Source organism: Physcomitrium patens, chromosome 21 (genome assembly GCF_059467195.1).
Source record: "Physcomitrium patens ecotype Gransden chromosome 21, ASM5946719v1, whole genome shotgun sequence".
In the NCBI taxonomy this organism is placed as follows: Eukaryota; Viridiplantae; Streptophyta; class Bryopsida; order Funariales; family Funariaceae; genus Physcomitrium; species Physcomitrium patens.
The window spans coordinates 7255912-7281820 of record NC_143430.1 but is presented as its reverse complement, the minus strand read 5'-3'; the positions used below and the strand labels follow the sequence as shown (position 1 = coordinate 7281820).

Genomic DNA, 25909 nt, shown 5'->3' with positions numbered 1-25909 from the left:
TCAATTCTTTACATGTTCTATTTATACAGTATTAAAAAATTGCTATTTTAGAATTACTCTAGAATGTTTTGTTAAAATTTTCCAGAATCACATGTTCTATCACAGGTTTGAAAAAATATTCACTACTCGACATCTCCAAATTCTTATCGATTTGCTGCCTTCAGTTGGAATTTTTAATTTACTCAGTAAAAACACAACAAACAGTTGTTAAACAGCATAACGTGCAACATGGACGAATGAAAAGGAAAAATAGATGGACGAAGTCGAGAAACTCTGATGGATCGGAACAACAAGACGACGAAGCACAAGTTGGAAGCAAGCACAGCCACAAGCGCGCGCAAGCGATAACTTTCTTCGGGCGATGGCGATGCGAGCGATGGAAATGACGAAGGCCGCGAGCAATCAGGGGGAGGAGGCAATCACCCAAGCACGCGCACGAGCAGCAAGCAAGCAACACCACGAATTGGTGTACAGAATGGCGACCAATCAGCGATTCAGTCAGTGCCAACTGCCCCTCAACATTTGGCACTTTCAGCGGGGCTGCTGCTGCTGCGATGTGGAAAGAGCTCGGTTGCCGTTAATCCCGCATCACTGCCTCTGCCCCAAAATCTCCTCAGGTGCTCCTCAAAAGGTACACGCTGCATTCGCTTCTATTCGCACTCTTGCGTATTTTTGGGTCGCATTCCGTTTGTCTTCTTGTGGAGATCTCCGTGTTGTCGTGTTTTATTAGGTGTGGACATCTGTTTGTGTTGACCGGTGCAGTTATGGTTGCGATTCAATTGGGAGATGGGTTGTTGGAAAGGTCGTCTGGGTTCGGTCGGAAGCGAAGCAGTTCTATGTGTAATTTGGCGACTCGGTTGCGGTGATTCTGTCTCGCGTCTTTGTAAATCTTCGTGGTGCTGTGGGCGAATGTTGCTACCACCTTCGGGCGTTCATGCGAATCGAAAGTGTTTTCCGCTTTCCTATTCGTGGTAGCTAGTTTGGCCACTGTCATGGTTTACTTTTAATTAGTGGGATTGGATTGCCTTCCTTCGGTCTCATGCGTTTTTAGATTTGGTAAACCTCAACGCTGCTTGCGTTGTCCAACAATTTGTGAATCACTGAAACGCCGTGAACGCTTCAATAAGTCATTTAGTCACCTACCATGTTCTAGAAGTTGTATCTGAAATGGTTCTTTACAGAGGACCTTGAAATGTTGACATAGCTATTTATCGTATGGGGAATATTAGAGTTGAGGATGAAGAGCTCTCCCTCTTGGTAACCCTGATTTGTACAAAAACTTGGGTTTCCAGATGGTGCGATTGCGTATGGTTGTGTCTGATAATAGGGGTCGTCCTTATCAGCTACGGGCTTCATTGTACGTTACATTTTTGGGTTTATCTTTGGGGATTTTGCATTATGCTTGCTCATGTTCTCCGTCTTGGTGATCGCAGGATGGAGGTGAAGAGTCCTAATTTGAGCCAGCTAGTCGCTAACTAGTATATCGTATCGGTGATGTCCCTGCAACTCTTTGACGAATTGTTGGGAGATTCTAGGGCCGAGAGCTTGGCTGACCACTTGACAAAGAAATCCAAAGTGTTGTCATCCATGGGGTTGGTTGTACCTCTGCAGGGGATGCTGGGAGGGCGTTACGGGCTTGCACTTGGCTGCATTATTCCACTGGTGAGCTTTTATCTCATTCAGTTAAGGCCCAGAAAATTCCTCCCGCTGGATCCAAAGCCTGCCCAAGTAAAATCTCTTGAGAAGAATGAGGCGGTCGAGGTGCAACCACCAATCTCGGCAAGGGCAATGTCCGTGATTTCTATACAAGAGACCCCTTATTACATTGGCGGGAAGGAAATGAGTGAGAATGGATACGATTCGGTCCTTAATCCTACTGGCTGCATTGAATTTGGAACATCAGAGAACAAGGTATTGGAACTCTCCTTGCATCATCACTTCTCGGGAATGATACATTGTCTGAAGTAGACAATGAGCGGGATTTACGTGTACAATACCAAGCTCTTGTCCTTCGCATTACTTTGTGCAGTTATCTTTGGATTTGTTACAAGAATGGCTCTCGAAGTGGGGCGATAACCTGCTGGATTTGAATGAAGCGGGTGGCTACGTCGACTTTAGTGGCCTCAAGTCCTTGAAATCAGTAAGCATGGTTAACCTTTCACTCTTTATATTTCGTTTGCGTTCAGCAAGGAGATTTTCAAAAGGTCCTGTTGCTTTTCGAAAATAACAAATGTGTGTTTAAGGGGAACTACTACTTTGTTATTATGCTGCTGTTAAATCTGTGTTTGTGAGGAATTGTATGCTAGGTTTTTCTTCATTTGTGGTTCTGGATTGAAGAACTGGAGGTTAGGTGCTTGCAAGGTTCATGGGATCGGTGATGGGAGGCCGGGTGGAGTTAGAGCCATCGCAAATGGTGTTGACTGCTGGAGCCACTCCCACATTGGAGATATTAGCTTTCTCCTTGGCTCAGCCTGGAGAGGCTTTCCTAGTTCCTTCTCCGTATTACGCGGGGTACGTGCTTTACTAAGGTTATTCACAGACCTAGTATTTCTCATCACATCTTTTGGTGTGCTCAGTTAATTGTTCTCGTAAGTCCCTGCAGTCTCTGTCGGTTTGGTTGAGAAATTCACTCCGATCCAACCATTGCTTACTTTAGCTAGTGTTGCACACTTCAGGTTTGATAGAGACATAAAGTGGAGGAGCCAAGTGGAGCTTATACCAGTACCCTGTAGCAGTGACACCGATTTCAAGTTAACACCCGACGTTTTAGAAAGTACCTTTCGAAGAATGTCCAGGAAAGGTATTAAAATACGAGGAGTACTGATTTCAAATCCATCAAATCCTGTGGGCAATGTGCTTGACCGAGCTGCTTTGACTTCCCTCTTAGCCTTCACGCAGGACAAGAAAATTCATCTCCTTGTGGATGAGATTTACGCAGCTTGCACTCACGAAGAGTATGCTTTCACAAGCATTACTGAAATTTTAGATACTCCAAAATCTCATTACAATCGGAGTTACGTGCACATCATTTATGGTCTCTCCAAGGACTTGGGCATTGCAGGTTTTAGGGTAGGGGTTCTGTACTCTTGGCACAAGCAGGTTCTGGAAGCTGCCAGCCGGATGGCACGATATTGTGCAGTCTCCACAGCAACACAGCAGCTGTGCACTTCTTTACTCTCCGATGAGCAGTTTATGAGCATGTTCTTGTTTGAGAACCGGAGAAGAATCACCAAACGGTATCGTAAAGTTGTGGCCGAGTTAAATAAGATTGGCATCCAGAGTAAGAATAGCATGGGTGGGCTATTTTGCTGGATTGATCTTCGGCATGTGTTGGCGTCACCTTCCAAAGACGAAGAGATGAAGCTGTGGAAGCATCTCTTGTACAAAGTGGGGTTGCATTTAACTCCTGGGACGTCGTGTTGGTGTGAGGAGCCGGGGTGGTTCAGGCTTTGCTTTGCAACTGTTGACAATGAAACGCTTATGGTTGCGTTTCTTCGCTTTCAGAAGTTCATGCAGAATTCTGTATATTGAAAGGGCTTCTTATTGGATTCTACCTTAAACCCTAAACCCTTGCTTAGACATATATGGATGGAGTCGGATGTAATGTGGAGGGAAGGTCTACACCAGTGTGATTGTGTCTTTATTCAAAAGGAATTAACATGGACTAGAATTCAAGAAACAACTCTGCACTTATTCAGATCTGTTATATTTAATTTCGTATTGGCGAAGTTGGCTCTGTCATTAGTCATTTTTTGATAGCTAGTTGTCGTTGCGGACAGACAAGGGTACTTTTATATTGTTTGAACATTATTTGCGGGATGTATCTCTAATAAAGCGTAGTCTGATTCCGAGATCTGAGTAATAGTCTTTTCATTACGGCGTTGCTTGTGACATTTGTAAGGTAAAATATGGTGCAGTTGAAGCATGTATTGGTCATCTTGTTTTTGTTTTTGAAAATAAACCTGAGATAAGAAATAATTTTGAGTAAAATTTTGATGTTTTGGCATGTTTTGTGATACCTCAAATGCGAGGTCCGATGTGTTCAGAACTATCCATTGAATCTTGCTGCTTCTGACTAAATTGTTTTATAGACACTTCATTTATTTCTATTCAACTGAACTTGCACTATGTAGTTCCTTAGAATGCATCTGTGATGCTTTAACCCTCCACTGTAGTTGCATGATATATTTTTAGCAGGGCAGTCAAAATTATAACGTACAGGGGATTTCCCATGTGTTACATCACCATCTTATAAAAGTGAACGGAAAATTGTTAAATAGATAGATTTAATGTTTACCATTTCTGACTTGAGGAGGGAGAAAACAAAGTACTTCATTACATTCCGTAAAGAACGTCCAATTTGATAGTTCCAATTTGTTCCAACATATTATTATAAAAAATAAGATTTATGAAGGAATAGTTGTTGTTTTATAATCTTTGTGGAATAGTTATACACGTGTATTTTTTATGTTTTTCCTCCATTTATTGGCTTGTTCATACGATCTGCAAGAAGTATAACACATATCATGTATGTGTATAAAATAGAATTATTGATAGACAGAAGCCACAAGAACACTAAGAATGTCTTCTTTTTTATTTTTTCAAAAAAGTCTTTAATAAAGAAGTACTTATTCACCACTCCAAAATCTGAGATGAAAATAGAAATAAAGATCAATTCATTATGCTAGGGATGCTAACATGTAAATGGTTGTATCGTTCTTTTGTCCATCTTGAAATTATTTCCTTCAAGCTTTCCAACAATACAAACCCTCAAAATACGAACTCAACTTCCAACCAACATATGAAAAAATTTAACTCCACATAAGAATGAACGGAGAAAGATTATTTAGTGTGACAATATATGTTTCAAACATAGATTGGACATATCACACATCACCTTGAAGTATTCTGTAGCTGTTAGCGTTGCTTGTACAATAAATGTGGTGCACGGTGCTCCCTGTAACCAATTTGTGGCAACCACCATGACATCGACAGACCAAGCATGTCTAGTAAAAGCAGAAACATGGCTTTCTCAAACTCCCATTTGGATAGAACTGCACTGTGATGAGCAGTACCCAGAGCCTACTACTTTGCGCAATTTAGTCATTGAACCCAATGGTTCATTCCGAAGTCGCACTCCACATTGCTTTCTGTACAGCAATCCACCATCACAACACTCTAAAGTCAGTCCTGACTTGGCATTTATAAATCAAAGAAATACTGAGCCAAAATTTATTTTGATGTCAAAGTCTTGAGCTTCATCTTACCACGACATTACTGAGCCAGTGTGTCCAAACTCTCTGGCTAATCTTTGATGGTTTCTAGTTGTCGTGTTGCATAAATGCCACCAGGCTATTGGTTTTAGAATGTCCTGGTAAATGCACATCGCAACAAATCGAACAGCTGTTGTCCTCAGGATCTCAAGAACATGTTTGCTCCCCTTATATAGAAAGGTTTACACATATCAGAGCTTACCACAACAAACTTGAGAATGTGGAATACTATCACTGCATCCGGAGATTCCAATGCTTACCACAGAGTTTGATGTTTAGACTGGGTCAAGGGCAAACTAGCACAATTGCTCAGAATTGCCAGCAGTCCTGTGCATATTTGCACTAAATCGGCATTGGCAGGGCTCCAGCAGCTTGTCCACTGCAAATTTCCAATGTTAGTGTACAAAAGCTAGTCAATAACGTGCTCTTTGCTCTCTATCGACGTTCGAACATACTTGTAAGAGGAGAGTCGTACCAGTTGTACAATGGGAGCCCATAGGACAAGAACAGCAGGGACTCCTGCTGATAAGACTTCAAAGAACCGAGTGGCTTTGGTGGGTAGCCTTCGATATCTTGCCTGAGATAAGAGGAAGTATGTGCAGCACAACCTAAGAATCATGTTCTGCAGAGGTTGATGAAGACCTTCGTGTTGTTTGCAACCATGTTCTAATAGAATGCTTCCTAATGATGCATATTCATAGAAACCCTCGCACTCCTTTAGCAACCAAGAACACACTTCTAGCTCACCACACAGGATGATGGTGTACACTCTAGAATGAAGTGTTTTGTATGAATGACACGAGCTTCACCCTCTACAATTTACTCCTACCGCATCTGGACTCCAATTTAAGTTTCTTAGTTCATACCAAGCAGATGGGTTTTCAGCTGGAGGTGGGTTCAAAGTTATACCAGAAGTATCATAATCAAGGCAAAAGTGCCCGTGTAGGTTCCGTTGGGGATGAAACCGAAGTCTGATAAGTAAGGACGAAATATTGCCTGCATTGCCTGCAAATGACCATTTCACAGAACACAATTGTCATTCCAAATTACTTGCACGGGCTGATCAGTGAGTATGTGAGCACACAGCGCGATCATCAGCATTCAGACGAAGGAGGTTTTGAAAGATGTGGAATCACCTGAGGCATCAGAGAAAAGCCACCGATCTGCATGGCTTCCTTCCATAACTTGGAAAACTGCGGGCTTATTGTAGAACAACGATTCAAAAAGACGAGTCTGCTCACAACTGCTAGCCCCGTCACGCCAGTGATTAACACGGGGAGCCCTCGGGTAACAGCCAATTGAACAAGTGTTATCAGAGTGGACACCACACCAACGCCATTCAAAGCCATGGCTACTGTATCTCTTCCTAAAGCTTCCTGAGACTGAGTCATATCTCCATGATTCACAACGGCTTTCTGTAGCAAGTTAAATCATTTAAGGCGTTGTAAAACCAGAACCACAAACAATAATTCAGCCCAGGAAAACGTATGCAACCAAAATGACCTATCTCCGAAAACCTCATATGGCTCCATCGCTGAGACGAGTGGGAGTTCCTGAATCTGATACTGAAGGATTTACAGGTTAAATATGTACTCATGGCACGTATGTTGCATTGCGAGTGCAGGGGGAGGACTTGAGGAGATTGCGTGTTCTTGAACATTGGTAGCATCTACTTCGACTCGGTTGTCAAAGATAAAACTACGTACCTGAGACCCAGTCTTCTTCTCGAAGCTCTTGTTCTTTCTCCAAAATCTGCCAACAGCAACAAGTATGCGCTTCGATTTCGACTTCGTCAGCTGACTAGAACTTTTAGCTGTTTTCTTTACGTGATTCGTGTGATTGCTTTCCTTATGCTTGCCACGGATTCGAAACCAGAGATTGCGCAACCGAACCTGCAGTGAGTAGCGAACCTTCGAACTCTGACGTCGGGTAAGGGTAGGATCAGAGGCAATAGAGCTAGATACGCCCAAAACTTGCAACAGGGTTAGGCTCACATGCAAAATCAAGCTGAAAACACGTGCATTGATGGACCCAGTAACGCGGCGCGCATGGGACACAGGAGAGGTCCAAAAGGCTGCTATGAATCGTACTTGGAGACTCAATGCCTTCGACTTCGCAGTGATATCAATCTGAAACCTACCCTCAGACGACATGGCGAGAAATTGCCTCTCCAGAATTCAAATCCGAAAGCGAACAGCCGTAGCCGCTGCATCCACGGAGTGCATCAAATGTGCCCCAACGTCCTCACGTGCTAACACGATTCCTCAAATCCCCACACCCAAATCTCCATCACAACAAAACGCACTCCTAAACCAAACACCGGCTCCCACGAGCTGGACTATTTTGACAGCTTCACCCCCAAAAGCACCAACTCTGCGTAATCCCTATCAAAACCCTCCAACTCGATATCTATGCACAGAAGAAACTACCCATGAATCTTCTTCAATGTCGCTCACCAGTAAATGCATTGACAACGTTAAATGTGCAACCAGTACTTCTGCCGCAGGCCACTATGAAGGCCATACCGACACGGGATTCTGTCTAGATACGGGGCCATAAGTCGACCACCGCGGGCTAAAGTGATTGTCTGCAAGACCCAAATGTGGAGGACCTTCAAGTGGGCAACCATGCATTTGCACAGAACCCACTTCGCTGATCCTCGTGAATCGCGATCCTTTGCTCGCTCTCTTGTCGACGAAGGTCGTACCGACAGCGTAATCCTCCCGAAGTCTGCGATCAGCCCAGTGGCGTAACGTTCTAGCGATGAAACAGGGGTAACGAACGAACATAGTTCATCTTGGGAGTGATTTATCATTCATTTGTCGTATCTGTTACTGGTTTTGTCGATGGGAGTTATCCCAATTGACTTGAATTTTGTACAAAAATATGAAAATTGTAGAACCATCCAAATGTGCTAAGATTCTTAATGCACAATCTCTGGTTGCTTAAGAATGCACGAATCCGTGGCAAGCATAAGGAAAGCAATCACACGAATCACGTAAAGAAAACAGCTAAAAGTTCTAGTCAGCTGACGAAGTCGAAATCGAAGCGCATACTTGTTGCCGTTGGCAGATTTTGGAGAAAGAAGCTTCTGTGCATAGATAACATAGTATGTAGTCATCTACAAATTAAATAGAACAAGTTTCAAAAATAATGATTTTCTCGGCATACTTTTTCTAACAAAGAATTCTTGTAATAAAATATTTATAATAAAAAAAGGATGTTACTTACCAGCGAATTGAAGATTATCCATCCAACTTAGGACTTGCTTATTGATACACTATAATTCAGGTAAAGACACAAGAAATATAAAAAAATCTTTTCTTACAAAGACAAATGCTGTATTTTATTTTATGTTACAGATTTTTTATTTTTTTATTATTACTTTACTTAGCACATGTCCTAGTTCGTTACAGGTTCACAAATCTTATTAAAGTGGTAAAACAAGAAAAATAAATAAAAAAATAAATTAAAAAAAAAATCGAACAAACAAACAATATCAAAATGAAGAGGAGGCCATGGAATGCTTGTTTGAGGATACAAAATTATTATTGTTTTTCAGTTTTGAATCAAAGGTATTCAATATTTTTGTCATAAGATATTGATTCTAGAATGGATTATAATAATAATTATTATTTTTAATGTTCATAGCATTGTTGCAATTAATGAAGAAAATAAAATTTATCTACAAAAACATGGAATTGAACTTTAATATTGATAATAAGTTTTTTTGAAAATGATTACAATACGTGGTTTAGGATTTTTTTAAAATAATACTGAAAATATCATAATTTAAAATTTTAAGAATTGAATTGAGTTTATATTTTAATCAAATTTGAAATCCTGCAATAAAATTTAATATGACTGACTGCATCAAGGATTTCAAAAATGCTACCCACCAAAATAATACCATTTACAATATTTTCATAATCAACACTAAAATGAATGTTTTTGGATTTATGCTCTTCAAATATTGAAACTAGAAGTGCCATTATATTCTTCATTCTGATAAATTAGTTTAAATAAATATGACATTTAGATTTTTAAATCTTAAAAGGTAAAAAATACTATTGAAATTTTAAAATGGTATGGCTTTTAATGGTAGATTTGTATAAAGATTTTTTTTTAAAATCAACTAAAATTAAATCAGACCTGGTAACTAGTTGTGTACTTGATATGAAACTTATGTAAAAAACAGAAAAATAAAAGAAATTAATTATCGTTTATTTTATTTTATTTTATTCTTGGTTCCAAAACATCTCAAAGAAAATACACTTTAAAATTAGTAGATACATTAAAAATCAATTGGTTTTATTTGCATAATATGTCCCCAATAGGTGGACACCACAAATTAAATTATATTAAGAAACAAATATGTGTAGTGCCAACTTATTTACATTGAAAATTTTAATATTAAAAGTATTTTTTGGAATAATATGAATGATAATTGAATCTCCGTAAATTATTAACACTTCAAAATTTGAATATGATATTTTTAATATTAATTTATTTTTGCAAAACAATTAGATTAACATGACTCAATTTGAAACCCATAAAATATAAAAAATATGTATTTTTATTGGAATTACAAAAGAAGTCATTTTTATATACACCAAACCTAAACCTTGTTAATATGAGAATAAGATTTTAAACAAATATTACTAATTGCAAAGTTTTTGCATGCTATTTGAGTAAAATTTTAACACTCTAATTTTTACTTAATACTAGCAAACCCAATATAGGTTATAAAATTTTTAACATTGCTAATTAATTTAGTCAAAGTCAGGTGTGTCTTGAATATATAATTCTAGATCATCCTGTAATTTTCTACATTTTTTCAAGCCATTTGAATAGTAAAGTTATTTTGGCTGAAAAATTTGTGAAAAAACTTTTTTTACTTGTCTAGTTACAATTATTTTTACTAACATATCTTTTAGGAAAATCATTAAAGAGTTAAGCTAACAAATCATCTTTAGAACTTTTTATTTGATTTTTTTTTTTTTTTTTTTTTTTTTTTCTTGTTACGTAACTATCAAGACATAAAATTTCTAAACTTTGAAAGTTTCTGAGCTTAAACAGCATGCAAGACAAGGCCAAAAAATCTTTTAGTTTTGTTAATTCTTATATTGAATCTTGTTTTATTCTTAAAAATTGCAAGTCATTATGTACTTTGGCTTAATAATTTGATTGTCATGTCATGACACAAGACATTTGTTAATATAATTATCCTCAGCGCCAACAGAAGTGTTGTGTGAGCAATGAATCAACCCCATGCAAATCTTTTTAAGTATAAACTTTACTCATTTATACTGTTCATGAAAATTGTCATCACCAAAATATGGTGCACTAAGTTAGGCAACCTGGGAGAGGGGGTTGCAGCTAATTAACACGAGCCTAAACATGAGTGGGCGTCTCAGTTCTACTCGCTAATGCAAGTGTATGCCAAAGCTTTCTCCTCCACAAGCTCGTCGGCGGTGGCGTCCAGCTTTGCCCTCGACTTTTCATCAATGGAGAGTCCTGCGCAGAAATATGAACAAAGCAAAGTAAGCCTCTGCATATCGTCGTTTTAACGCCCGTTGTTGAGGTTAAAAACCAACTTTCAGACCCAAAAGAAGGAAATCAAATATTCTACATACCTTGTACAATGGTCCAGTCTCCATTGGCACATGTCACAGGGTAAGAGTAGATAATGCCTGGTGGCACATTGTAAGATCCGTCAGAGTAGACTCCCATCGATACCCATGATCCCTGAAACACGGCAAAATCTATTAGAATCCAAAAGCAAAATCAACAGTGCCGTGATCGAAAAGAAGGTTATAAGCCAACTGCACCAAGCCAACCCATAAGTCAGATTTCCTTTTTCTTTTTTGTTTCAGAAGCGCTGTTCTCTTCAAAAAGTGATACCTTGGGAGTGCCTAGAACCCAGTCACGGATGTGGTCACAAGCAGAGCTGGCCGCAGAAAGGGCACTTGAAAGCTTGCGAGCCTTGATGATAGCTGCACCTCGTTGTTGAACCACTTTGATGAATTCTCCATCCAACCTGCGTAACAAAAGTGTCAATTCACAAATTCCAATAAAAAAGTTGAAACATGAATTCCTCATTTATGTACATGTATCGTTAACCATATGGTTTTTAGTAGGCTGCAACAGAAACTTGCTTCACAATGTAGTCAGGTTACTTACACGAACTAACCCCAAAACCAGATCATGGCTTGTGTAAAATACCAAAATCAACTTGGGCACACTTCAGAAGCACTGGATTACATTTGATGGAAGCTCTCGACATTTTTCAGAGGATTCACTGACTCAATACTTAACCCAAGGTTGACTCTAGTACCTCGTATTTTTTAAGATGAAATCCAGGCTACTTTTAAAATGGCAAGATAAATAGCGAGTTAACTAAAGTTAGTAAAGTATACCAGGCATCGTCTGAAACTGCGTCACGCACGGCCTTTTCACCATCTGGACTGTCAATGACGGCATGGTTGACATCCGGGTATTGCGATGATGAGTGGTTACCCCAGATGATGACATTCTTCACAGTGGACACTGGCACATTCAAGCGCTCGGCAACTTGCCCAAGAGCCCTGTTGTGGTCAAGCCGGGTCAGACACGTGATGTTTTTCTCAGGAATAGAGGGAGCGAACTCCTTCAAGATCAGGGCATTGGTGTTTGCTGGGTTTGCGACCACCAAGACCTGTCGAACCAATCACAACACTAAACCTTTATTAAGGAGGCAAATTTCTTATTAAAACATAATAACATAAAAAAACAATAAAGTAGAACAAGAAGAACAAGAAGAAACTCACAGCAATTATAGGACCATATGTGAATGCATGAATTTAGCCTTACATTCAAAATAAAGTCACATATATCGCGCTTATGAATTTATGACGAACACCTACCTTGACATCTTTTGCAGCGTGCTGCTCAAGTGCTGAGGCCTGAGCTTTGTAGATGGAAACATTTTTGGACATCACATCCTTGCGCTCCATACCCTCCTTGCGAGGAAATCCTCCCACCATGACTGCGATGTTCACATCCTTGCAGGCCTCTGCCACATCCGTTGTAGCTACAACACCTGTTCAAGGATCAATACAAGCTAAGTTAATTGAATGGATCAATTTACATGTACAACTTCGAATCAGATCAGTATTCACGTACAACACGATTGTTTTGTCTGTGAAAAAGATGTCGAAATTTAGAGACATCATACACGAAGCAGCTTGAAATTTTTGTGACATATGCCAGTATACAACATCCTTATGCGTTTTGACCTGACAAGATATCATCGATGCTTAAAAATTAATTAATCAGTTAATAATATTCAAATGGTCCTCAGAAACTTCACATTTTTGGTAAACAACTACAGGCTTGACTTCGATAAGCCAATCGAAACAGAGAAAAACTGAAAGTAAACGAAACAACTTTTTTAATCTCATTACATTCTCTTATACTAATTAGTGAACAATCACGAGTGAGTTAATGTTTTGACATACCTTTCAAAAGCGGGAAAGCTGCATCTGTAAGCTCCATCTTCACACCATTCAGGGACTCTGTGGCAGGGGGAATGTCCAACATGTGCAGAATGACGGGCTGATCTGGGCCCAGCATGATTCCTCTAGCGATCATGGGCACCAAGGCATACCCAATTTGTCCTGAAACATACAACAAGAAATCTCAACCACTTCAGGAAATAAATAATAAATAAATAAATCTAGCATAAGCAGTGCTAGCTTGGATTCATCGTCAAGGCTCTATGGGATTTCTAAATTCCAGTTAACAGGTGGTTTCACCGCTACTCTAACCATACATGCAGAACCCAATCAACCGAGTGCCCGCCGTTACAATCCATACACTTCAACGAAAGTACGAAGGCACTAAGATATTAACTTATGGTGCCAAACGTTCTTTGCGACGTTGCTGAGACCTGTAACTCGTCCAACGTCCGCATTCAGAATCGATCCAACTTTGAAAAACAAACCAACAAATTATTCGCAGTGTATCGGATCAGCACCGTTGAGGAATAATCCGTAAAGATCTAGCACAAATGTAGCCTCCTTCCAATTGAAAGACAGGCGCATTGGTTTAACGGGCTACATCTATATCTACAGATTTAAAACGTCGCGAGAAAGCTGTAAATTGACTTCCAAAAAAAATATCGTCACAAACAGAGACATCTTCTTCTCTCAATCCCTCTCCAAAATCGTGAGTACATCAGAAAGACAACAGTGTACAGCACCTCCGCAACTTCAACTCAACACTCCGGGGTCGATTTCCAAAAACGAGTCTCACAACATTTAGAAACACAGATATAGGAGAGAGGGAAAAATTGTTCATATATATATATATATATATAATCTACATTCGAAAAACTAAATTAAAAAAAAGTTACAAAAATAAATAAATAAATAATCGAAACCAAAATCGAAGTTTTCAGATCTTACAGAAACGCCCATCAAAATCGCAATGGTTGCAGCACACAAAACTAATTCTCGAAACAAATAAGGCAAAAAGCCTCTCCAACCAAATCACCAACAAGATTAACCCGAACCCCGACCACCCACCTAAACACAAAACCAACTACAAACCTCCCTTGCACCCCTCCCACTGGTAATCGCATCCACTCACAACACCCACACACCACAACCAAATCAACAAAACACATGAACAAACATAAAGCAACCCAGTAGGAGACCCAGAAGAAAAAGACACGAAGAGAAAGAATACCCGCAGCTCCAGTGACCAAAACGCGCACTGGGTCCTTCGCCATCGCTGCAAATTTGGACAAATTGGGTAAACAGAGAAAGGAAGTCGAGAGAGAATCGAGGAGAATAGCAAGAGATGGGAGTGAAGAAGCGAAGCAAAATCAGGATTAATGGGCTCAACTACGTTCCAGTCCTCCCCCTTCTTTAGAGGCCAAAGCCACCTCGGTGCACACGACGCTGCAACGACGTGCCCACCCCTCCGGCCGGGCCGGGCCGGGCCTGGATGGGAGCTCCATTCTCCTCGCTTGGCGCTTGCTGCACCCGGCCCGAGATCCAAACGGCGGCCGCCGGTGTTGTCGGGAAGGGGGTAGAAAAGGAGAGCATAATACCGTGACCCGGTTTTTGGTGCCGCGCCCTCGGGGGGACTATACTACTACCAGTAATACTAGTACTACTATTTATAAAATAGTGCGGGTGAGTGAGGTGTTGTGTTGTGTTTTGTGTGGGGGGGTTTTGTATGAGTGAGTCAGCACCGTTCCCTTGTGAAGAGGGTCTGCGTCAGAGAGTTTATTTTTATATTATTCTATTTGTGTGTATATCTTTCACCGTTTGCTTGCCTTGAACTCCTCGCCTTTGCACACTCACTGGGTGCTTCTTCTTTTTTTATTTTATTTTTTGTTGTTGTTGTTGTTGTTATCCTAATTCCTCATCCGTCATTTTTTCTGTTGGGAACTGTTTCTCATTCATCTGTCCGTGGTTACCAGTCCACGCTATCCTCCATGCTTTGAAATTTGTGGGGTATAGAGTGAGGCCAAATTGCATAGACAGGGACCACATTTCTTTTCTCCATTTGACCCACCAATATATTCATTTGTTGTGTGTGTGGGTATGTAATCAACAGTGGTAATATATTTGGTTCTGGAATGTATTCTTGTGACTTGACAACCTTTGAATTTGAGAATGAGTGATGACTGCAGTTCTGAGGAAACTATTTTTAAAACATGAGCACAAATCAAGGTTAGTAACAAGAAACTCAAATAATTTTTATGGTTTTGGGGTCTTCACTATTGAGATTACTGTATAAAGAGGAGAGGGTTTTTTATGACATTTGTTGTTTATTTTGTTGGGATGCACTTCATCTTTGTATTATAACAATCATCCCAGATTTCAACAGTGTTGCTAAATTAAGTGATGACTGTTCTTAATTTGAAAGAGAATATAGAAGACATATTTTGCAATACACGTATATATATATAAAGGTTTGCATTGTTTTATGATTTTAGAAAACTATTGTAACTGTAATGTTAAAAATAGAAAACATGTATCCACGCAATTAATGCTAGCCTGATTGGATAAAATCAGACTTGGTTGTAGACTTGTGGTATTGTTTTGCAGGATGGTTTCATTGATTTTATGATTCAACACTTAGCTGCTAATGTGGACGTGAAAAAGATCAGGAAATTATTTGCAATTTTGTTCCGGATTAATATGAAAATAAACAAGCTGAAAAATTTAGGAACAATGTAATATTTGGAATTCCATTGAGTTTTCAGTGTTTTTGTTTTCTTTTTTCTCTTTCCACGAGCAAATCAAGTATCGATTGCAGAAATAAATGCTGAACAGTTTCCATTTACAAATAACTTGTCTATCAATTCCTCCTTGGTTGCCAACACCAAACCCCCACAAATGGAAAGTACTTTGAATACCTTTTTAGGCAATATTAGATTGCAGGAATCAAAATGTTGAAATCAAAGCATATTAAGGAGCTTACTTTCTACCACAATTCATATAAAAACCCTTTAAAATAATGCATAAATGTTTACCTTTTTCTAATTTAGCACCACCAGTTGAACATGTCTACAAAGGTGAATATCATTGGAACTAACTAAATTTTTCTATTTCATAAAATACTCAAATGAAGTTATATACATGTTCAATGAAAAGATGCCCATCAATAAAAACAAGAAATATATATATATATATATATATATATTTTGGATATTAAGCTTATATATATATATATATATATATATAAATATATATACCATAAATCCTAAATTTAGTTGGATCAAACACATTGTTGGGAGTTCCATGTTGAAGTTGAAGCTCTTCAACTTGAATTCTAACAATCACAGAAAAACACCCAAAAACTTGTACTAAGGGGTGTTCACAATCACCAAGTGAATTCTCGAACCAACACAACAAGCAATATACATCAAAGAAGAAAACATATAATAATATATTTGTTTTGTGTTGTACAACTTGACTGGGAAACATTTGAATGAAGTCAAGACAACCCTTCAATGTTGTTTTTTATGATGAGAAAAGTCAATCCAAGCAACCTTCTCAAGGTCAAATTATGCACCTATTCAGAAAAGAATGGACATTCACATGCTTTTTTTAACTTTAGAAGTTCCACAAAGTGTTATATCAGAAACATAATTTTAAAACGTCAAGGGACCTATGGCCATGATAATTAATCAAATTAGTTGATGTGTTTTGATGTTGTGGCAACCAATGGATAAAAAGGTGCATTTATACACAGAGATTGCTTAACAGTGAGGGACAAGCATTGAGCGATGGTAGAAGCCAACAACATATGCAAAGACTTTGCAAGCTTCTCAACTGTTTAGAAAGTCAGTACAACATTATAATACCAATAATAAAATGGAATAATTTGTACAAGAAATACATTTCAACAAAGTTCTTTACTTTTTATCATTGAAAGTTGTGAATTTGGTTACTGGATCATGCCATGTTGATGTTCCACAAAATTGTGTGTGTGTGTTGGGGGGGGGGGATTTTAGGGTTTGGGAGAGATGCATGTTGGCCAAAGAAAAAAACAAAGTTATAATATGAGTTGCTTTCAAGCATGTTAATAGTAGCAGAGAGCTTTCTCAAGTTTGCAACAAGTCTCCATGACAAAGTAGTAGTTGGGTCTTAGAATCAAAGTGAATTGTATCCTAAAGTGCTTAAAAGAAAATATGTTGTGCATCTATAACATATGTTGGCTTTTAGGTGGTGAAGCATATTATAACTTTGTTTTTTTCTTTTTTTTCTTTTCCATTATTATCACTATATTCTGTTCTCATGATTACATGTCATTAAGCATGTATTATTTTATTCATTAATATTTAACCATAGATTGCAATGAAACATTATAGGTAAATAAAAAATTATAAAAATTCTTGCGGACAAAGTGTTTTTTTTTTTTTTTTAAAAAAAAAATCCAAATATTCATTTTTAAATATATTTTAAACATTTTCTACAATAAATAACTTGGGATGTATGTTATGGTCATATATATTTATATATATATATATATACACACACACACACACATACATATATATATATATATATATATATATATAAAAACACAAATAAAATCATAATAAAAATATCAAATAAGGTTATAAAATTATTCAAAGATTGAACTTAATAAAGAAACTTTGTTGTGAATACAACTGCATCAATAGAATTGCAATCTGAGACTTTTCATTTTAATTCTATCAAAAACAAACATTTGTATTTTGATAAACTAAAGTAGCTTTTGATTTGATCATGCAAGAAATTTAAAAAAGAAAGAAAAAAAGAAAGAAGCACAAGCATGTATATTAGAATTATTAAAATTTAAATTAAACATATATGTGAATATACCCTTATAATACATTAGGATGAATAGAAGCAATAATATTCTATATTATAAAAACCAAAAAAAATAAAAAGACAATGCTTTTCTAGAAAATTATTTTGGAATAGTATTTTAATTTAAATTTTTTGAAATATGATTATATTTGGCAAAAAAATGTAAATACAAGAAAACATTCATTCAAGATTTGATGGAATAAAGAAAACTACTTATTAAAGCACAATACAAAATTTCTACTTTTGAACTTCATAGAACAATACTATTAATTTTTTAGTATTTTTATTATAATCAATAATAAAAAAATACATGAATTGATATAATTATCTCATAATCTCAACAATATATGTTTATTATCTTTTTTTGTTTTTTTGTTACATTCAATACAATTAGCATACTTTATTATTCACATTATAACAAAAACTTAACATATGTAAAAATATACACACATACATAAATAAAATTTGGATATATACAGAAATTTAAAATTTGATTAGGATACAACATGTATCAAAATTATCTTAACAATCTGCATTTAAACAATTATTATATCTTCATCACTATAATTATCAGCATGTAAAGGATCATTTTGGACAGCATCCAAAAACTTTTAAAAAGTATAAAATTATCAACTTCCACATTGATATTATATTTTTTTGTTGGCTTGGAATTTAATTTTTTTCAGAATAATATGATTTCTTTGTGTTTATACAAAATCAAGATCTAGACAATAAAAAAACACTATAAAAATTTTAAAAGAAGGAAAGAAGTGTATTAAACAACATCAAATCTGTACATTCTCAATAAGAGAATGGTCCAACAAACAATATAATCTTGTCAAATGTACAATACATCCTAGAATTATCTCTTTTGGTGCATTTATTGAATAAATCCTAATTTCATTATAATGAAATATGAATTTCTTTTTATCAAACATATATTGAAGGTGTAAAAATAATTTTATGACATAAAATAGCTAAAAAAATAATGATTTGTTAAAAAACTCAAATTTAGATATTAATATTTATAATTTGAGTTTTAAAAAAATTCCATTAGTAATCATGTGCAAATAAAAATTCTAATTCAAAAACCTTTTGTGAAAAAATAAAGAGGAAGTGTATTGCTAAGATAGATGTTTTATGAAGCAAATACAAAATAATTCTGTACTTTATTATCAAAGATTCAAGAAAACAAATACTTAAAATGAACCTATACTTATACTCCTAATATAGCATAAGTCCATAGTCTAACTACATAGACTTTCTAAAGTGAATATATAAACAACTAGCTTAGTCAATAATGTCAAATTAACATGTAGACACTTGTTTTGATAGGCTGTATGATGGCTTGATAGGCAATGGCAACTAAATGGTATTTCCACCAACAAATGGTAGTTATAACTTGTCAACTGCAAAGCGGTGTCAACTGCCCATTCTACTTTATATCTAATAAGAGTTACACATACTATTAACACTCCTACTTAATGACATATTAGACTAACTCAATTTGATGATGTCCATCATTTCTTTGAATTTATAATATTTCTCACGAGTTGGACTTTTAGTGAAAACATCCGCAACTATGTTTCAAGTCCTATAAAAAAACTAACTTGATATTGCTTCTTTCAATCTTCTCTAAAACAAAGTGATGTTGAATTTCAATATGTTTAATATGAGCATAGAATGTTGGATTTCTTGAAAGAAAGATGCAACTTTGATTATTACTGCAAATAGTCCAAAGACCGTCTTGTGAAAATCCAATGTCTTTAAGAAAACTTAAAAGCCAAATTGTCTCTTTTGTAGCATAAGTAGTTACTATATAGTCTGCTTTGGTGGTAGATAATATGACTGTTGGTTTCTTCTTGTTATTCCAATTAATTGCACCACTATCCAACAAGAATGTATAATTAGTGGTTGAACATTATGTATAAATGTCTCTTGCATATTTTGCATCACAATAATCAACCACTTGCAAATACAAAGAACTTCTATGATATTGTAGTACATGATCTGATATGCCTTGAAGATATTACAAAATGCGTTTCATTGCTATTCAATGTTGTGGGCCAAGATTTGCCATGTATTGGCTAACAACTCCCACTACATATAAAATATTGACCCAAGTACATATCATTGCATAGACAAAATTGTCCATTGCATTTTGGTATGGAATCTCTTTCATTGCTTCAACCTCCTTAGAAATCTGTAGACTCATATCTCTTGACAATTTACTATTAGAATCCAAAGGTGTAGCCAAAGATTTACAATCTTTTATGCCAAACATTTCAAAGATATTTTCCACATACTTTTATTGACTAAGTTAGATCTTATGAATCTTTTGGTTCCTCATAATTTGCACATCCAAAATATAGTGGATTTCTTTCAAATCCTTCATGTGATACCTCTTAGCTAAGTTTCTCTTTATTTTTAAGAAAAATTCTTTGTTATTAGATATGAGTATCAAGTCAATTACATAAAATACAATGATGATGAAGAATCCATTAGTTTTCTACAACACATAAATATTAGAATCAACATGGCTTCTTTTCAAATTTTGTGAGACAAAATAATCATCTATCTTCTTGTATGATGCCTTAAGAGATTATTTGAGCATATAGAGAGTTTTAGACAGTTTACACACCAATCGTTCTTCACCCTTTGATATATAGCCTTTTGGTTGGTCCATATATATCTCTTTTTTAAGATTTCTATTTAAGAATGTTGTTTTGACATCCATATGATGAACTTCCAAATTTTCAACTACAACTAATATAAGAAGTGTACAAATTGACGACATTTTTGCAACTAGAGCAAAGGTCTTATTGTAATCAATACCTTCTTTTTGTACATAACCTTTTGCAATGAGTCTTGCCTTACAGTGCTTTATTAAATCATTTGCATTATATTTGATTTTGAAAATAGATTTACAACCAATTGATTTTCTATTTCTTAGTAATGGTGTCAAAGTCAAAATCTTATTGTCAATGAGGCTCTAGTAGTCTAAATCCATTGCTCCTTTGCACTTCTAATTATCATTCCTTTCCATAGCTTTAGTGATAATAGCTGGTTTTTCAATGCTTGTGTAAAAAGCATGTACCATACATGCTAAAGATATGAATGACTTAGAAAGAATCGAAGCCAATGTTAATTCATCAATTACTTATTGTTGTATCAAAAGTCACGCTCTTATACGTATCATTATAGGTGAAGGTGGAGGTAGAGGTAGGATTGGAGGTAGATTTAAAACTCCATATTGTTATCCAAGTACTCGAGCTTGTATTCAAATATCACAAATATAAGATAAAGATTTAATAGTTGATTCTTGGTGACTTTTTATTAATGTCCAAATCTTCCATTATATCCTCAGTATCACATTTTGAATCTCATGAAGATTCTATAGGCTTAATTTTAATCCTTGTTTCTTGAGGTTTATCAATAGAAACCTCTAAAGTCCCTTCTATTTGCTTAGAGTCTTTACACTCAATAAAATTAACATTACAACTCTTAATTATAGAGCTATTTTTAACATCATATAAATGATAGTATTTAACATTCTCAACATAGTCCAAAAATATATATTTCCTACTTTTGGAGTTAAGTTTTGTACATTTTTCATCTGAAACATGTGCATAGGTATTACATTCAAAGATATAAAGGTATTATAATGAAGGTTTTATACATGATCAATCTTCTTTCGATGTTTTTTCTTCCACAATTGTAATAGAAGCTTGATTAAGGATATATATTGCAATATTAATGGCTTCTACCTACCATGCATTCAAAAGTTGTTTATGCTAGAACATACACCTTGCACTTTCAAATAATGTTCAATTCTTGTGTTTTGCAACTCCATTTTGTTGAAGCTTATTAGGCGTTGAAAATTATCTTTTAATGCCATATTGTTCATAAAACTATTTGAAGGCCTTAGATGTGTACTTTCCATCATTGTCACAATGTAATTTTTGAATCTCTAAGCCCATATTTTTTTTCAGCTAGAGCCTTAAAAATCCTAAAGTTATTCAAGATTTTAGACTTTTCTTTTATGAAATATACAAAAAAATCTCTTGAAAAATTATCAATAAAAGTAACAAATTGTTTTGCTCCTCTATGAGATGTTGTCATCATAGGACCATTTACATTGGAATATATCAACTTCAAGAGTTTTATTGCACAAGAACTACTTTTTGTTGGAAATGCATCACAATGTTGTTTTCCATAAATGCATCTTTTGTATAACTCTAACTTTGTGTTCATGCCTATGTCCAGATGAGTAACCATATCACCTGCTTGTAGTTTCTTCAAGCCTAAAATGCGAAGATGACCATATCATTGATGCCAAAGATCAGCCTTGTTAAAAGTTTGTTTTGTCTTAGTAAAAAGAGAAGACTATTTATCTTTATTTAAAGATTTCAATAACATGTATAAGCTACCATATCTAATACCTTTTATGATTGTATTGTTTTGTTTCATAAGATATGTATCAACGTTAAAATTGATTTTATTACCTTGATCTATTATTTTACTAACAGAAAGTAAATTCTTGGCCAATCTTTCAACCTGTTAGATATCATGTACATCCTTGCAAATATTATTTGGAAATTGGAATGAGATCTTATCCTTTTCTTTGATGGCAAGTCCAATATCATTGCTTAAATAGACTTTAGGGCCTTGAAGTAGGTTTTTGTAACTTGAAAATCAACTTCAATTTCCTATCATGTCTTGAGAAGTACTAGAAGAGATGTACCATTCTTTATCACTTATTGTAATAGTATATAGATAAGATATTTTTATTATTGACACATAGAAATAGATAATTAAAATCATATTTGAAAAGTTATGGAAGTTTTTAGAATTAAGGCTAGGTTAGTAGATTAGGTAAGATCCATTGTGGAACATTCTAGAAAGAGTTTAAGGCAGTTATTTAAGTGGGATCTATAACAAAATCTTCTAAAAAAGGCTTAAGATAGTTAGACTACTATGGAATCTTCTAGAAATAATTCAAGGCAATTACCTAAGTATGGTCTATTATCTAGGAATATTCTAGAAAGTTGAGGATAATAAAACAAAGTATAAATAGGACTAGCTAGGACCTTTTGGATATTTGGTGAGGTATGGCTTTAGACCTTCTATCTTAGTAAAGTTTGATTTTGCATCTTTTTATTTAATTTGATTTTTTTCTATTTCCATTTACACAGTTTTGTCTTTTGTATCTTATCCTATTTAATTCTATTTAATTTTATTCTAGTCTATTTTGTCATACTTTGTGATGAGATTTTATATTATTGTAGATTAAAAGAATCTTAGACCTTCAAGATAGATTGGTCTTGTTTTATTAGTATCTAATATTAAATGATTTTATGATAGTGCATTGATAGCTATTATCTAATTCAAGATCAATTGTTGTGGTTATACTTGATATTATATTGAGACTATTACAAAATATTTTTAAAAATCAATCAAAAGATGAAAAGGCATTACAATAAGTACATACTTTGGAACTTGAAGACAAGAAGATGTATGTCAATGGCTCTTTAATATGCGATAATATATCTAACTATCTAGAACAAATACCACTAAAGGAATTATGTATGCAGTCAACTATTTGAAAGATACAACAACCATGTGGTCACAACATTAAGTTTAAAGCTATAGAATTCAAAGTAGATTTTGTGATTGGGAGAAATTTGAAACCAAGTTTAGAAATCATTTTTGACCCATTAATGCGGAGAAGATAGCACGCAATCAATTAACAAATCTTACACAATGTAAGTCAATGTAAGATTAATTCTCTTGATTCAAGTCTCTATGTCTCCAAATTGGCAATATTTCAGAGTCAGAGAAGATAGAACGATTTACACGAGATCTGAATTCTAGGATCGAGCAAGAAATGGAATTAAGGCATCTACAAATGTTTGAAGAGGCAACTCAAATTGCAAAGAAGATCGATGCTATAGATTTTAGAAATCATGAAGCACAACCTATAGCATAAAGTTTTATGCTGCTATCTAATACTATTGCATAATAATCAATGCTAATAGAAATTCATGCCTTACAAGGATCATTGATACTACAAAGACGACAAATATTGGTGCAAAAGGGATTAAGTTTTTATTATTGGGAATGAGGCCATCAAATTGGAGATTGTCCAAAATGTCAAAATTCAAGCACCTACAAAATAAAACATGTTCACAATCTTAAGACTTATCAAGTTGATAATAGAACAAAGTGGAGAAACAAAGCTCCCTAGTAAAGGCACCAAGAGCTAATATTGGGGATAACTATTATGTCATAGAGACAAATGGTATGGCCTCAGATAATTATAAAAAAGAATCGACTGGTATATCTAACGGAACTACTAACAGGATAGCCATATCAAGTGCTTGTGAATCATGGTTCTACAAAAAATTGCGTCTCGATTAAAATTATAGACCAAGTTAGATTAAAACCAAGGTAATCAAGGGAAGAAATATATACCTTGTATATGACTAAGAGAACATATTAGGTGAGACATTATGAAGAAAAAACTTTGAGATTGATTCATACTTACATCCTAAGAAAGATGTTCAAGGTAACAAAGCTATAATATGATATTATTCTTAGTATGCCATGGCTAGAGGTGAAAAATAAGCAAATTGATTGTGAAGCAAGGATGATCTCTTTCAAAGATGGTCAAGGCAAGGTGACTCTTTATACTTCTACATTAAGTGAAGAAAAAAAAACAATCTATAATTAAAGACTTACTCAAAGAGATGACCTTTATGAAGAAGCAATTATAACATAAGCAATCGATGTCGTGATGTAATATGACTATATAGTGAAATTATAATCAAAATTGAATTTTTAATTAATATCTAATTATCTTAGTTTAATTATAATTTGAGGTATCTAAACATGGCTTTTATAAAAGCCTCTTAGATTATTTTTTTATCTTAATAATTAGTAGGTTGAAGGTTAGTTAGTAATTTTACCTTCTAGGTTGTAGAGACTCTTCTATTACCTTAGAAAGACCATAAATTGATGAAGTTAGATTAGAAGAGGTAAATAATTAATATAGTTGATACTAGGATTAAGTTGAGAGTAGGATTGGGCTAAAAAATCATTAGGATAGGATAGATTGATACCCGGGGATTGACTGTTTGTGAGACAAGGTCGAAATCAAACCTCTGGCCACTAATATGACGGCCTAGGACAAAATAGGGTTTCATTCAAAGATTGGAGGTTAGAATTTGTAAGCTAGATTAAAGTTCTCTCTAAAGACATAAGAATTATTTTGAGAGGATTTTGGAGGACTTAGCAATTGTTATTCAAAGTCAGGGTTTGTATTAGTGATTTGGATTTTATATAATATAATTAGGGCTGGTAATTTTGGCTAGTTCGTGGAATTGACATGACATCTACAGTTGAAAATTTAATATTGATTGAATTATTGGATTTACTAAGTGTATACAAAATTTTGTAATAATCTAACGGCATGGTTTAGAGATATCTAGTTTTTAGGACAAGAAGGTTTTAGAAGGTGGCAGTTTGAGGTTGGGTAGGGATTCTATGATATTTGAAGATCTAACCGTCGGATTAAGGTGAAAATTGGCATGGTGTTGGAGGACTTAAATATCAAACTACATACCTATTTTAAGATAAAGTTAATGATTGGAGAAGAAAAAATCATTGCTAGGATTTCTGTTTCACTTTCAAGTTGGCAGCCGAGTAACATTGGTGCAATTTTTGGAGGTTTTCTCACAATCTATAAGTTGGATTGGGCTAAAAATTCTTGAGCATTTAGAAGACTTGCATTGAAAATTGCATGCAAAATTCTACATCAAGTGGATGGTCAGATTGGATGTTACAACTTATTAAAGCTCACTGATCAGAATTGGGGTTTACAAGAAAAATCTAAATTGCTTAAATATGAAAGTAACAAGGTAATTGGGATTTATGTATGGTTAAGACTACTAAGAAGAGTATTTTAAGTACTTTTGAATTGAAATTCAGATTGCATGGATGAAACCTATTAGAATTTCTTGGCTACTTATGAAACATAATCTCACCTTCCATAGCTAAGTGCTTTGTGCATTCCTAAGCAAAACAACACGTAATACAACACCGGTATATATTCTGGTTTCAAATCTTACATCAGTGGTGGACCAAAAAATCAAAGGAGTAGAATGGTCAAAATAATTCATACAAGAATATTGAGATGTCTTCCTAATTGATCTACCTAGTGGCGTGCTTCCTGATCGATGTGCTTTCCTTAAAATATAACTATTGTATAGAGCCAAACTA

At 35.2% G+C, this 25909-nt stretch overlaps 3 protein-coding genes across 7 annotated transcripts; 1 reads left to right on the top strand and 2 right to left on the bottom strand.

Annotated features, from left to right (window-relative positions):
* Window positions 1–490: 490 nt before the first annotated feature.
* On the top strand, window positions 491–3853 carry LOC112274285 (1-aminocyclopropane-1-carboxylate synthase 7). Of its 5 annotated transcripts, none has more exons than XM_024503618.3 (5): window positions 491–631; window positions 1434–1911; window positions 2030–2140; window positions 2351–2511; window positions 2676–3853. In XM_024503618.3, exons 2-5 carry the CDS (start codon window positions 1495–1497, stop codon window positions 3529–3531), a joined length of 1545 nt encoding a protein of 514 aa, XP_024359386.1. In that variant the 5' UTR covers window positions 491–631; window positions 1434–1494; the 3' UTR covers window positions 3532–3853. The 5 variants fall into 5 exon arrangements, with proteins under 5 accessions (XP_024359386.1, XP_024359389.1, XP_024359385.1 ...); XM_024503621.3 differs by lacking the exon at window positions 491–631 and adding an exon at window positions 632–730; XM_024503617.3 differs by lacking the exon at window positions 491–631 and adding an exon at window positions 737–971.
* Window positions 3854–4824: 971 nt separating this feature from the next.
* LOC112274286 (maltose excess protein 1-like, chloroplastic) lies at window positions 4825–7969 on the bottom strand. The gene is made up of 7 exons (XM_024503623.3): window positions 6980–7969; window positions 6410–6688; window positions 6183–6278; window positions 5749–5850; window positions 5534–5652; window positions 5268–5371; window positions 4825–5150 (listed from the first exon to the last, which is right to left on the bottom strand). The coding sequence occupies exons 1-6, from the start codon at window positions 7424–7426 to the stop codon at window positions 5362–5364; spliced, it is 1053 nt and encodes a 350-aa protein (XP_024359391.1). The 5' UTR covers window positions 7427–7969; the 3' UTR covers window positions 4825–5150; window positions 5268–5361.
* Window positions 7970–10551: 2582 nt separating this feature from the next.
* On the bottom strand, window positions 10552–14147 carry LOC112273839 (malate dehydrogenase, cytoplasmic). Its single transcript, XM_024502833.3, has 7 exons — window positions 14004–14147; window positions 12773–12931; window positions 12179–12354; window positions 11693–11970; window positions 11178–11313; window positions 10910–11021; window positions 10552–10790 (listed from the first exon to the last, which is right to left on the bottom strand). The coding sequence occupies exons 1-7, from the start codon at window positions 14044–14046 to the stop codon at window positions 10693–10695; spliced, it is 1002 nt and encodes a 333-aa protein (XP_024358601.1). The 5' UTR covers window positions 14047–14147; the 3' UTR covers window positions 10552–10692.
* Window positions 14148–25909: the final 11762 nt, after the last annotated feature.